General features: G+C 45.8%; 2 protein-coding genes across 3 annotated transcripts in view; both read left to right on the top strand.

The window, feature by feature from the left end:
- ADPRH (ADP-ribosylarginine hydrolase) overlaps positions 1-13,808 on the top strand; it is a 433,494-nt gene that overhangs the window by 165,091 nt on the left and 254,595 nt on the right. The gene's annotated exons all lie outside the window — the stretch shown is intronic.
- ARHGAP31 (Rho GTPase activating protein 31) overlaps positions 1-13,808 on the top strand; it is a 106,261-nt gene that overhangs the window by 80,642 nt on the left and 11,811 nt on the right. For both annotated transcript variants that reach the window (XM_084871500.1, XM_084871499.1), the window contains exons 5-8: positions 428-535; positions 1,477-1,619; positions 8,877-9,075; positions 10,692-10,816. In XM_084871500.1, coding sequence (XP_084727626.1) covers positions 428-535; positions 1,477-1,619; positions 8,877-9,075; positions 10,692-10,816 — 575 coding nt within the window. The remainder of the gene's footprint in view (positions 1-427; positions 536-1,476; positions 1,620-8,876; positions 9,076-10,691; positions 10,817-13,808) is intronic.

Here is a 13,808-nt window from a genome sequence, read left to right as displayed (position 1 = left end):
TAAAACAGGCTCTGACATTTGGCTGACCGATCTCTCTCTATGAGCATCAGCACCATCTCTGACATCACCCTATCCTTTCATTTCATTCTCATAAGTTAGCCCCTCATCTTACCATCTTCCCCAGTGTTCCCCAAGCCTGCCCATCTGTTACACAAGACCAGATTTTGATGTGTTATAAGAAAGAACTTTCTGGCAATCATAGATGTTTTTCTTCCAAGACCGCTCCCCTTCCCCGCCCTGGGCCAACATGCTGAGGGCCGAGAAAATTACTTCCATCAATCTTGATACTTTCCTGCTATTCCTTCACAAGCCATGAGATAGAAATATTTACTTAGTCTCCCAAATCCAAACTCGGAATTACCTCCAGGCTTCACACAGGCCCTAGAGCTTCTTACTTTGTGGAAATGAATAAAGTGAACCATTACAGGACCTTGGAATACCTGATTCGACACCTGGCCCACATTGCCTCCTTCAGCAGCAAGACCAACATGCACGCCCGGAACCTGGCCCTGGTGTGGGCGCCAAACCTCCTCAGGTAAGCACCGCCCCCTCACCTTCTCCCCCCCACCCCCCAGTGGGCTCAACGCAGCCCACGGATCAAAATAAAGACTGCATTCTTCGAAACTGAAGCCCCTTGAAGACAAACAGGTAGCTGAGTGGTATTTTGTAGCACAGGTGGATGAAAGGTGATTTTAAAAGCCTAGGTTCTTTGCCTACTAACCTGGAAAGTCTGGGTTCCAGAGGCATTTTTTTGGCTACCACCAGAATGTGACTAAAGTTATGGGTCTGTATGTTATAATTTCTTTTTTTAAAAAATATATTTTATATATTTTATTGATTTTGTACAGAGAGGAAGGGAGAGAGATAGAGAGAAACATCGATGAGAGAGAGTCATTGATCAGCTGCCTCTTGCACACCCCCTACTGGGGATATGCCCACAACCAAGGTACATGCCCTTGACTGGAATCGAACCTGAGACCTTTCAGTCCCCAAGCTGACGCTCTATCCATTGAGCCAAACCAGTTTCGGCTGTATGTTATAATTTCTTAAAAAGACCTGTCTTGTCTCTGTGGCTCATTGGCTGTTGTTGGTTGCGGTGGGGGTCACAGCTGGCTATAACACAAATCAACTGCTTGATATGACTTCATAAATGATGAGCTGCCCCACAGAACAATTAGGTGGTGGGTGGAAGGAGATCTGATTTTTTTTAAAAAAGCAACTCCTGTATATTCCCTAAAATAGTGTTATAGTCTTGCAATGTCTATAATTCCTGGTAATTGTTTTCAATGTGTTCAGTGTGTTGGGCTTCACAGTCTTTGGACAGTCCCTTTAATTGGTCTTAGCAGTTAAAATATCATACAGATTAACAAACCGTATACGTTGAAGACATGGGGCTTGTACAAAAGGCTCACTGGCTCCCCCTTACTGCTCTGGGGCTGACTCACGGAGCTGAATGTGTTTCTTTCCTTGATTTAGGTCCAAAGAAATCGAAGCCACTGGTTGCAATGGAGATGCAGCTTTCCTCGCTGTCCGGGTCCAGCAGGTGGTGATTGAGTTCATATTGAATCATGTGGATCAAATCTTTAACAATGGTGCACCTGGGCCTCTGGAGAACGAAGGTAACGGCTCCTGCTGGCTTACACCCCACCGCCCCATCCTCCTTCCGTGCCTTAGTCACAGGGCTCAAGATAAGTTAGGGTGGCCTCGGTCTCAGGTCTGAGTGTTGGCACTGTGTATGTGCTGATTACTGTGTGCGTGTCAGTGTCTTGGGATGGTGCATGTATACATCTGTATGTGTGCAGCAAAGATGTGGTGTGTTTGCAGGTGGCTGTAGTGGGTTTCTGATCAGCTGCATATTTGGACTACCCTGTGAGGGTGGCATGTAAACTGTAATAATCTTCTATTGGTTTTAATAAGATCTTAAACTGTTTATTATCTAGAGGCACTGGCAGCTTTCCCCTCTTCAACTATTAGATTTCATCTTTGCTTTCAGTATGATATATTTCAGAAGACCCTATGCCTTCATCTTGAAATCTTACGTGAATGAGTTAAGAGGCAGCATGTTCAGATTCACATGCATATTCAGAATGCATTTACCTTTCACGCATTTCTTTAGTGCTTACATTGTTCTAACCTCTACCAGATACTATGCATACAAAAATTAGTGTGTGTTTATAGGCACATGTATGCAGAGACTAGTTAGCACACACTGTAGCCATATTGGAGAAAAAGATACAGCTAATTCAGGTTGGGTGTTATGAGATGCAAAATATTATATTTCAGACCTATCACTCATAATGACACAGGGAACCCTGGGAATGAATTAGGTAATGTTGCTTGAACTCATGTGAGCCCAATTTGTAAAATCAAACAAAACAAAACAAACAACAAAAAAACAACACACACACACAAACAGAAATCCAGTTAACCAAGAAACCTGTGAGAAGGTGATGATGGAGTAGGTGGAAGCTATACTCACCACCTCCCAGGCCCAAACTGAATTACAACTAAACTATAGAACAATCAACCTGAATAACTAGCTGAACAGAAGTCTTGTAACCAAAGATTTACGGAAGAAGCCACATTGACATTGGTAGGAAGGGCGGCGACACAAAAAGGGCTTTCCCCACACATATGTGCAATAGCTGAGAATTGGAGGGATATCTCACCTGCAAACGTTCCACATGAGGAACATGGGGTCTTACCCCAACCCTGGGCTCCCCAACAGAGCTGGGAAGAGGTGCCTACATAACATCTGGCTGTAAAAATCAGTGGGGATTCAGTCCACCTTGGAGAGCTGGAAGTCCCCTAGAGACCTAGGTGCCCAGCTCACAAAATCTTATTTTCAGTTATTCATTAAGCGCAGGGGTCTTCAAACTACGGCCCGCGGGCCACATGCAGCCCCCAGGGGAGTCTGATCCTGCCCACCAGGTTTTTTGGGCAGTGAGCGCAGCCAAGGTGTTACAGTAGGAATTAGTAGTTCATATAGTCCGGCCCTCCAGCTCTCTGAGGGACCGTGATCTGGCCCCCACTTTAAAAAGTTTGAGGACCCCTGCAAGGGCTCTAGCAGAGGGAGGACAGCTCAGAGTAGACTAGAGTCTTTTGAGAACAGACTGGGTTGTATGGCTCTGGGCAGAAAGCTGAACAGACAGCCACCAGTGTCTCTTGCTGAACAGACAGCCACCAGTGTCTCTTGCTGAGTCCCTCTCCTGTACCACCCACGGACGCTATCTTTCCTGAATCGAGCATTCCCCTCTAAACTGCTGATTTCTCAACTGAAATATTTCAGGCCAAAGGGAGTGGCATGAAATATTCAATGTGATGAAAAGCAAGGACCTACAACCAGGACTACTCTACCCAGCAAGGCTATCATTTAAAAATAGAAGGCAATGCCCTAGCTGGTTTGGCTCAGTGGATAGAGTGTCAGCCGGACTGAAGGGTCTCAGGTTCAATTCCAGTCAAGAGCACAACCTCAGGTTGTGGGCTTGATCCCTAGTGTGAGGCTTAAAGGAGGCAGCTGATCAATGATTTTCTCTCATCATTGATGTTTCTATCTCTCTCTTCCTCTCCCTTCTCCAATTATATATATATATATATATATATATATATATATATATATATATATATATATATAAAATAGAAGGCAAAATAAAGAGCTTCCCAGCCAAAGGAAAGCTAAACAAGTTCATTACCACCAAACCAGTATTACAAGAAATGTAAAAAAGTCTTCTTAAGAAGAAGGAAGAAAAATAGGGGGAGCATAGTTATAAAAAATAAAATGGCAATAAATGTGTACCTAGCAATAATCACTTTAAATATAACTGGCTTAAATGTTCCAATCAAAAGACATACAAAGCTGAATGGATAAGAAAATAAGCCACATATATGCTGTCATACCCACCTGAGAATGGAAGATACACACAGATTAAAAGTAAAGGGATGGAAAAAGGTATTTCACACAAATGGAAATGAATAAAAAGCTGGGGTAGCAAAACTTATATATGACAAAATTTTGTGTGAACATATGTTTTCAATTCTCTTGGTTAGATATGGAGGAGCAGCTTTCATTTCTTTTAACTTTAACTTTCCCATTAGATGGATTATTTATTGTAAACTATATAAATCCTTTGTGAAAGTCAATAAGAAGTAATATGCATTCATTCATTCTTCCTTTTGAGTCAATCAATAATTTATTGTGGACTTAATCTATGCCAAGAACTATTGCAAGCACTCCATGTACATCTTCTCATTGACTTATCACAACAACCATTATAAAGTTGTTATCAACTTTATTTTATACGTGAAGGACCAGAGAAACAGGAAAGCTTAGTAATTCTCCAAAGCTACCCTGGTAGTAACTGGTGGGACAGAACATTGAACATACGATCTATCAGCCATGCTGCCTCTGTGAGGAGAAAATAGGAAAATAGATGAATAAACCTCTGTAGTTTTTTTGTTATTAATGCCTAAGGGCAATGTTCTTCCCAATAGCAAATCCATGACTGTTAGTGTTAAGGTTGTTCCTGATTCTAACTTGGAAACACCTGTTCTTTTTGTGACCATTGCCTTAATCATCTTTTGTCCTGCATACTGAAATCCAATTTAATATATATTTTTTAAAATATATTTTATTGATTTTTTACAGAGAGGAAGGGAGAGAGATAGAAAGCTAGAAACGTCGATGAGAGAGAAACATTGAACAGCTGCCTCTTGCACACCCCCTACTGGGGATGTGCCTGCAACCAAGGTACAAGCCCTTGGCCGGAATCGAACCTGGGACCTTTCAGTCGGCAGACCGACGCTCTACCACTGAGCCAAACTGGCTTTGGCAAATTTAATATATTTTTTAATGTGTATTTTTATTAATTTCATAAAGAAAGGGAGAGGGGAGGATAGAAACATCAATGATGAAAGAGAATAATTGATCAGCTGCCTCTTGCACGCCCCCATTGGGGATTGAGCCGACAACCCGGGCATGTGCCCAGACTGAGAATCAAACCGTGACCCCCTGCGCCATAGGTTGGTGCTCATCCACTGAGCCACACCAGCCAGGTCCAATTTACTCTTGACTCTTTAACTCTTGATTGCCTTCAATACTTATTGTTCAATGAATTAAATGTTTTTATTATGAGTTTGCATTGAGTTTGGTAAGGTAACATACTAATGTTTACGTAAAATGGAGTAAGTCATATCCTCTGGAATTTTAGATTTGGAAATAGGGTTCTATTTCAAACTGGGAAGATTATAGAAGTCATAGAATCCAGTGCCTTTAATTGATAAACGAGAGCAGTGAGGCCAGAAAAATTGTGCTATAGCTAAGATTCATTAAAACATGAGAATGCATTGGGCAACTCTAGATGCTGAGGACAGTGTCCTTACACAAACAGCAAAGTCACTGTCCTGCACAGAGCTCAGGTCTGGTTAGGGAGACAGGTAATACGTAAGTTTATAAATAAATACATTATCACTTCAAAGACCATAAATATCATGAAGATCAGACGGCAGGGCAATGGGACGGTCAGTGACTCGGGGGTGTTATTTGGGTGCAGAGTGGTCATGGCCTCTTTGAACTGAAACCTGAATGACTAAAGGGAGCAGTCATGGGAGGATCTGGGGACACATGTTCCAAACACAGAGAGCAGGGAGTGTAAAGGCTCCGAGGTGGGAATGGGCTCACTGTGCTGCAGAACGCCGGCCAGCGCGGCTAGAGTGCTCCGCCCTACGGGACACCAGAGACCAAGTTTGGGTGTTTGAAGAAACTGTTACAATTTCTTTTCACTTATGTTTATTGCATACTTGGTAATTTCTATGATTGTATAGGCTTTCTATTACATATGATACTAATACAGTGGTACATATGTATGATTTACAAATACATACATTATATATAATGGGAGTATACATTCAAAACAATGTACTGTGTATCTTTGTCGACCACTGGGTTGGTGGGCAAGAGATGGAGGTGCTTGTAGGTCATGCTAAGAGTTTGCTTTGTTCTCGGTGCCATGGGAAGGCCTGGAGGGTTTTGAGCAGGGCGTGCAGAATCTGAGCGTTCTAGCTGGTGTGTGAAGGAGAGACGGAAAGGCAACGAGGCTGGAAGCAGGGGGGGTCCGTCAAGGAGCTCTGGCAGAAATCAGGTGGCAGAACATGGTGGCCGGGACAAGCATGTTCGTGGGAATGGAGGAAAGTGGCTGGACTCAGGATATGTTTCGGAGGGTCAGTTATAGGACTTGATTATAGGCTGGAGGGGGAGAAGGGGTTGCATCAAAGAAAGGAATGAGTGAAAAAACAACTACAGGTTTTAGTGCAAGGGCCTGACTTGGCGGGGGCCAGACACATGGTGGGGATCTCCCTTTTCCGCATCCAGCACGGAAAGAGAAATGAACGAACCGGTTCTAAGTGGAGGTGGCCAGGGATTGAGAAATAATAGAAAGAAAGAAGACACAGAAATAGATTTGAAGCTGGAAGCTGGAAGCCGGGAGCTGGGTGGGACACCATCCGTCCTCTCTGATGGAGAGGCTGCAACAACGACGATGACCCCTCCCAGCGCATTTATTTATACCCCCAATACCAGGAAGTTATCACCAACTTATTTTCATTCTCACGTAGGCCCTAGCATGTCTGGATTTACATATCTAGTCCCGCCCCTGCCAACACCTGGGCTAACATGGAAGGCCAAGCTGATTACACTTTCCATCATCTTGGGGAAATGTGTATCCTAGACCCGGCTCTGCCAATCGTCTTGGTCTCAGCTGGCAACAATTAGAAGAAATGCCCATGCCGAAACCGGTTTGGCTCAGCGGTAGAGCGTCGGTCTGCGGACTGAAAGGTCCCAGGTTCGATCCTGGTCAAGGGCATGTACCTCGGTTGCAGGCACATCCCCGGTGGGGGGTGTACAAGAGGCAGCTGGTTGATGATTCTCTCTCATCGACGTTTCTAGCTCTCTGTTTCTCTCCCTTCCTCTCTGTAAAAAAATCAATAAAATATATTTAAAAAAAAAAAAAAAAGAAAAAGAAAGAAATACCCAAGTGCCTTCCCAGGCGGCCCTTTACATTTTGGTTTATGCAACCGGGAGCTTCACGGTGCCATTTACCAAGTTGAAGACGATGGGAGGGGGTGTCGGTCTAGAGGTGAAGAGCCGAGAGCACAAGCTCTGTTCTGAAATGTGGAGTTGGAGATGCCTGTTAAGCATCCAGGCAGAACTGATGGATACGCCTTAGGATACTGGAGCCCAGAAGTAGGGGGAGAGGAGGTGCTAAACCCAGGTCTCCTGACCTGCTGTGTATGTTTTTCTGTGGTTCCAGTTGCTCCCAGAGTGGTTTAATCTTTTAAGTAAATAAATAATTAAGTAACAAATAATAATCTAGAATCTACAAACAAATATTAAGAGTAAGTTAAATGCAAATAGTTTAACCTGCTTTGTATTGAGTAGGAAAACTAAGTTAAATTCAACACCGTTGGTGATAAGTCTTGCGGGTCACAGACTTACTTAATTGACTGAATGATGCCCATGCTCCCTCCTCAAAACCTCCCAGGGTCACAGTGTCTCCGTTTTCTGCTGGCCCCTTTTCAGTGGTTTTATTTCCCTTCACCCAGAGCGGGTCATGCTCTACAAAGAGAAAAAGCACTACCAAGGTGCTTTCTAAACAAAAAGTGAGTGCTATACAAAACAAGATTTCTTAGTCTTGATTTGTCCAAGTTATCTTTTTTTCTTCTTCTTAATCCTCACCTGAAGGCATGTTAGAGAAAGAAGAGAGAAACATTGATGTGAGAGAGAAAAACATGGATCAGTTACCTCCCATACATACCCTGTCCAGGAATCAAACCCCTCAACCTTTTGGTACACAGGACGATGCTTCAACCACCTGAGCCGCTCGGCCAGGGTGGCCACGCTATCTTTGAATCTCTTCACACCTTCCAAAGTTACAGAAAACCGGCACGGTTGCCAAAAGAGTAAATAAAGGCAAACTTAGATGTCTTCTTTTTCACTTAGATCAGGGTTGCTCACCCTCGGCACTATTGACACTTAGTGCTGGCTGATTCCTGTTGTGGGACACGGTCCTGTGCATCATAGGATGTCTAGCAGCAACCTCGGTCTCCACCCACTAGTGCCAACAACAATCCCTAACATTCTTGTGGCAACCCAGAATGTCTCCAGACATTGCCAAATGTCCCTGGCTGGAGGGACGGCTGCAAAATTGCCCCGAGTTGAGAACAACTGACTGGGAGAAAAGAGATAACCCTGGACTGCACTGATCTGTCATCACTTCCATTTCTAAAAATAAAAACTGCAGAAGGAAAGGATTAGCTTGAAGATGACTGGGTAGTGAGTAAACAGCCTCTTATCTTTTAGAGAATGGTGTCGGCTATTAAATGACTTCTCACTGCAAAGATGCAAGCCTACGTGATCTAGGGAAAACATGGCTCCAACCTTAAATTGCCTTGGAGCGCCTGTTTTCCAGCTGTGGAGAGAGGGAGCAATCTCCTGTCTTCCCCCAGTTGAGAGAGGCTACCTCCCACCTGGCCAGAGTACTGAGCGGTTTCTGGGGTTAAAGACCCACTGCTGTTATTCTGGTCCACAATAAATCCATGTTTGTTATATGAATGAATGAATGAATGAATGAGTGAGTGATGAGTCCTCTTTGAAGAATCCAGTTAGTGCAATTCACCTCCTGAAGGCCCTGTGTGCCCTCTGGCTAGTCTGGCCAGGTGGTTTGTGCTATTCTGTATGCAGACTCGGCCCCGGACCCCACCAGGCCCAAGAGGAGTCACCTGCCGGGAGGCCAGGAAGGAAGGAGCTGTGGGCGGGGAGCCTGGGTGGACCGGTGCACAGGCCTCCTCCCAGGAGTCTATGCGCTCTTCTCCTCTCTGTCCAGAAAACTGGCCCATCGTGAAGAGCCTGACCTTGCCAGCCCTCTCCCTGCCCATGAAGCTGGTGAGCCTGGAGGAAGCCCAGGCCCGGAGCCTGGCTACTAACCATCCCGCCCGGAAGGAAAGGAGGGAGAACAGCCTGCCCGAGATCGTGCCTCCCATGGGCACCCTCTTCCACACCGTCCTGGAGTTACCAGACAACAAGTGAGTGGCCTTCTTTGCAATTCTGGGAGGTGGTGGGAAGGAGGGCTTCAGAGGAGGGAGGAGCATGGTCTGGGGGCCACGATGGCCGCATGGGCTGGGGGTGCAATCGGGGTCGGGGTCTAAGAAAACGTTCCAGAAGAGAAAGGAGCTGTCTCCCCAACGCTCTCTCGGTGGCTGGTGCCTGCACTCACTGCCCCAGAGTCATCATGACCCTGGTCTTCCACCAGAGAGTCTCAGCACCAGAGCGGGGATGGGGCTCACAGGCACCCAGAGTCATGGGTAAACCCCTCATTCCTGAGTTCAGACAAAGCAAGCTTGGCATTTTCTAAAGGAGCTTTACTAACAAACAAACTTGACTCCCTGCCCCCACCCTTCACCTCCACAGAACATTGCCAAGGGCATCGAGATGAGTGGAGGACAAGTTGACTAATACTGCCGCTCGAGACTGGGAGGTCTGGGCATGCGGCACTGGCTTCCACACCTCCTCTCAGACTTTCCAGAGCCCTTCCTCTCCTCCAAACGTCATTTAAAACCACAGGCTATTTTCTTTCCTCGTTTCTCCCTCTCACTGCCTCTGTTGCAACCCTGCTCTGCACTACCAAGTGCCTGTTCTCTGTGCACTTCAACCACACCTGAGGGGCACCCTTCCCCAGTTTTACCCACCCTGTCAAATCCACCCCAAGGCCAAGTGCTTGAAAAAAAAAAACAAAAAAAAAACCCGACCAGATCCAAAGAAACCACCCAGCACTGCAGGTGTCTCTGTGACTGATGGTGAAACATGCTGGGCTGGAGGTCCGGGTGCTCTGTGAGAACCCTGCAGAGAAAAGGCTCCTGATGAAATCTGAGCGCTGGGCTGAGTCAGAGCTGGGCAAGGTGTCTTTGGTGACCCCTGGTGGTGACCCTAGTTGCACCAGGCTCCTGGGAGTCCAGCCCTGTCATTTCCCCGCCTCCTACGGAAGCGGCCTGGTGCCAGGCGTCAGGGAAATGAGAGGCACGCTAACTGCCCTGGGCATTGCTCTGCAGTGGCCACTGACCACACCCAGCAGCCTGCCCCTCTCCCAGGCCAGACTCTTTTCCACACTGCTTTCTCATACACCCCCTTTGAAGTCCATACAAGTCATCACTAGCTCTTTTCTCACCTGTGGATGTGACAGCAGTGTGGCCCACAGTGCAGGGAGCATACCAGGCCTGAGCTCTCTGGTCTTTAGTGTTTATTCTCGTTCAAAATAGGGACCTCTGAAAACCCAGGGCAAAAGTGCTTACCAGAATTCTCCCCAGAATTCCCAGAACTGTGTGGTTGATTGTGACCTCTGAGTCTCCCGTCAATCCTTGCCTCTGTGTGCCCCACCACTGCCTTTAATGGCATGCCTCTGCCCATTTCTCTGGGGAATGCGGTACTTTGTGCTGACTCATGAAAGCCTCGCTTGGTCATCTAGGGCATCCCCGGACAGGGAGAGAGTCAGGAGAGAGTCCTCAACTTGGATTTTAGAGGGGAATTTCCTGGAATGTCCAGGCCATTCATAACCAGAATGTGTTTGGGCTATTCCTTCTCAAGCTGAAAGCCTCCTTGAAATGACTCATTAGGAAACTAACCCCATATGGCTTGGCTCTTTTAGAAGAAAGCTCTCCAGTAAATCAAAGAAGTGGAAATCAATATTTAATCTGGGACGCTCTGGATCAGACTCCAAGTCCAAGCTGAGTAGAAATGGGAGCGTGTTTGTGAGAGGACAGAGGCTCTCAGGTAAGAATCAGCAGTTGTGTTGATGAGATATATCCCCCCTTGTTCTGCTCTGTAAGTCTTTGGTTTCATCACATTAAACTCACTAGCTCTGAAAGAGAAACTTATACATTAACTAGAGAATCTTTCTGGGTTTTATTTTTTTAGATAAATTTAGATTTATTTAAAAAATTTGCAAAAATAGTACACAGAGGACCCATATGCTCTTCATGCAGCTTTCTCCAATATTTTTTGAAAATATATTTTTATTGATTTCAGAGAGGAAGGGAGAAGGAGAGAGAAACAGAAATATCAATGATGAGAGAGAATCATCGATTGGCTGCCTCCTGCATTCCCCAGTGGATCAAGCCCAAACCTGGGCACCCTGACCAGGAACCGAACCGTGACCTCCGGGTTCATAGGTCAGACACTCAACCACTGAACCACGCTGGTCGGGCAGCTTTTCCAAATTTTAACATGCTACATCACCATAATATAATTATCAAAGTCAGATGATTAATATCAATATAATACTATGAAGTAAATTATAAACTTTGTTCATATTTGGCCAATTGTTCCACTCATGTCCTTTTTCTAGTCCAGGACCTACCCCATCCAGGAACCCACATTCCATTGAGCTGTCCTGCACCTTCACCTCCTCCAATCCAGAGCAGTTTGTCGTTCTTTCTGCCCTTGACTGGCCCTTTATTTTATAGACGTTTGGGTTTGCCTTGTAGTAGTTCTGGGCTTTACCTGTGACTATCACTGTCCAGAAAGAGAAAGAACATTATTTCAGGTTGCTTATTCTAAACAGAGATCCTGTTTTTCCAGGAACATCCATCATGCTCCCCTATTTCACTCACAGTCACTGAGTCACATGGATCAATCCCGATGGCCCAGGGAGTGCTCTATGCTGATTGGCTTGGGCCTGGGTTCCTGAACCAGTGACTTGGCATGAGGAATGGGCTTACAGTCAGATGCATCTAAGACGGACAGGGCTCTGTGAGAAGGGGGAGGGGAAACGGATTCTGGGTAGGCATCTAAAATATGCAGGATATGGGAAAACATGTCTTTCATAAACTAGAGAAAGATAGTCCAGGTAAAGAGGACAGGTTGCCACGGTTATGGCAGATCAGATACAAAGCAAAAATCAGGATTCTCAAAGAAGAATTTAAGGGGAGGAGTAATCTGGCAAGAAATTCTTTATTATGAGAGACTTGCTTACGCACATTAAAGAGAGAATTTCAGTTACAGAATGGGTGATACAATAAAAGAAGTTCACCAGATAATGAAAAGTTAAAAAGAACAGCACAAAACAACAAGCAAAAAATTAAATGCTTTGCCTTGATGTTGACTTGGGACGATTGGTTTCCAAAAGGAAGAGGTCCAAGAGGATCCATGGTGGAAAACTCACGGACGCACAGCATGTCCCGGGCCAGGGCTTCTCAGCACGGCTGCCCCTCCGATCGCCCACAGCCTGGTTCTCGCCCACAGCAGCTCTGCCTCAGGAGGTCTGTGGTGACATCAGAGTCCTGGTCATTCCTAACAAGCTCCCCAAGTGCTATGCAGCCAGGGCTGAAAACTGCTGGATTAATACCTCATAAACAAACTAATCAGAGATAGATCATCAAACTGGCTGCATTTTGATAGGATGCAGGGATATAACAAAAGTACCATCAGTGTTAACACAAGTAGCTCTCTGTTACCTTGACTGTTGCCTATGTGGCCACTTTTCATCAGAGAAGTGTTGCTGGAACCCTAAAAACTGAAGACTGTGGTGGGAATGGGGGAATTTATGACCATAACCCATCAGCTTGGTCTCCATAAATGGCATGTGGACTTGCTATTTGTTGAAATATGAACATGAAAAGAAGTCAATCAGTGGAGTAATATATTTAAGTACATTTTTAATCTTTTCCATACTAAAGAAAATTTAAAAATTAATTCATCATGAATAGCATTGGAAATTTTTTTGATGGGGGGACATCAGGTAAAGGGGTGTTTGCCCATATTTAGAGAATGGAGAAAAATAAGAATAAGATAAATTGGGGTATGGACAGAATGAAGATGCATAGAGCGGTATATCATCAAACCAGGACTCCAGGGAGCCCTCCAAAATGAACTCTTTTGAGTGGGAAAAAGTCCCAAAGTCCTGAGGATAATCTAAGAGAGAAATCAAGGACCTAAAGGCTGCCGGGTCCCTGACAGAAAAACATAATCTAAATATAGCCATGAGCCCTGGCCGGTTTGGCTCAGTGGATAGACCGTCGGCCTGCGGACTGAAAGGTCCCAGGTTTCGATTTCGGTCAAGGGCACATGCCTGGGTTGTGGGCTTGATCCCACTGTGGGGCATACAGGAGGCAGCTGATCAGTGATTCTCTCTCATCATTGATGTTTCTGTCTCTCCCTCTCCCTTCCTCTCTGAAATCAATAAAAAATATATAGAAATATAGCCATGGGCCAAGGAGCCCTGAGTGCTTAGTTTCCATCCAGAAAAGGGGCCAGGGAATCCTTGGTGACTGTTCCCAAACGCAGAGGCTGTGGCCACCAAGAGTTTCCATCAGAAAGAGGCCCAGAGTGAAAGGTGGACACTGCCGGCCCTGCGACAGCAGTGTGCTCAGCCTCCAGGACACTTGGGGTCATAGGGTCACTGCCCCTCAGGCTGACCTAGGACACAGCGCGAGTCCAGAAGTGCAGCTCCTACAGCGAAGGAAAAGGTGGTTTCAGGATCCACGAGCAAGGCTCACCGGCCAGGCAGGGGGAGGACAATAATCAGTGTGTAACTTGTGAAAATAGCGGATCTTCGAAGGATAAGGATTCTGGCTTAGCGAGAGATGTGAGGAGGTTGAAGGCCATCTTGCCATCAGCAAGGGTTTGAGAGAAGAGGGCTGTGTCCTCCCCCGGCACATGGGCCTCGGGCAGAGAGAGGCCACAAGCCGGGGAGGCCAAGGGCTAATGTGGAACCTCCAGAAGCATCTGGGTTTGGAACAAGGGGAGAAAAGGGGGAATCTTTGAA

This window comes from Pipistrellus hanaki (genome assembly GCF_964339955.1).
Source record: "Pipistrellus hanaki genome assembly, chromosome: 2".
NCBI lineage: Eukaryota > Metazoa > Chordata > Mammalia > Chiroptera > Vespertilionidae > Pipistrellus > Pipistrellus hanaki.
This window is presented reverse-complemented; position numbering and strand designations above follow the sequence as displayed.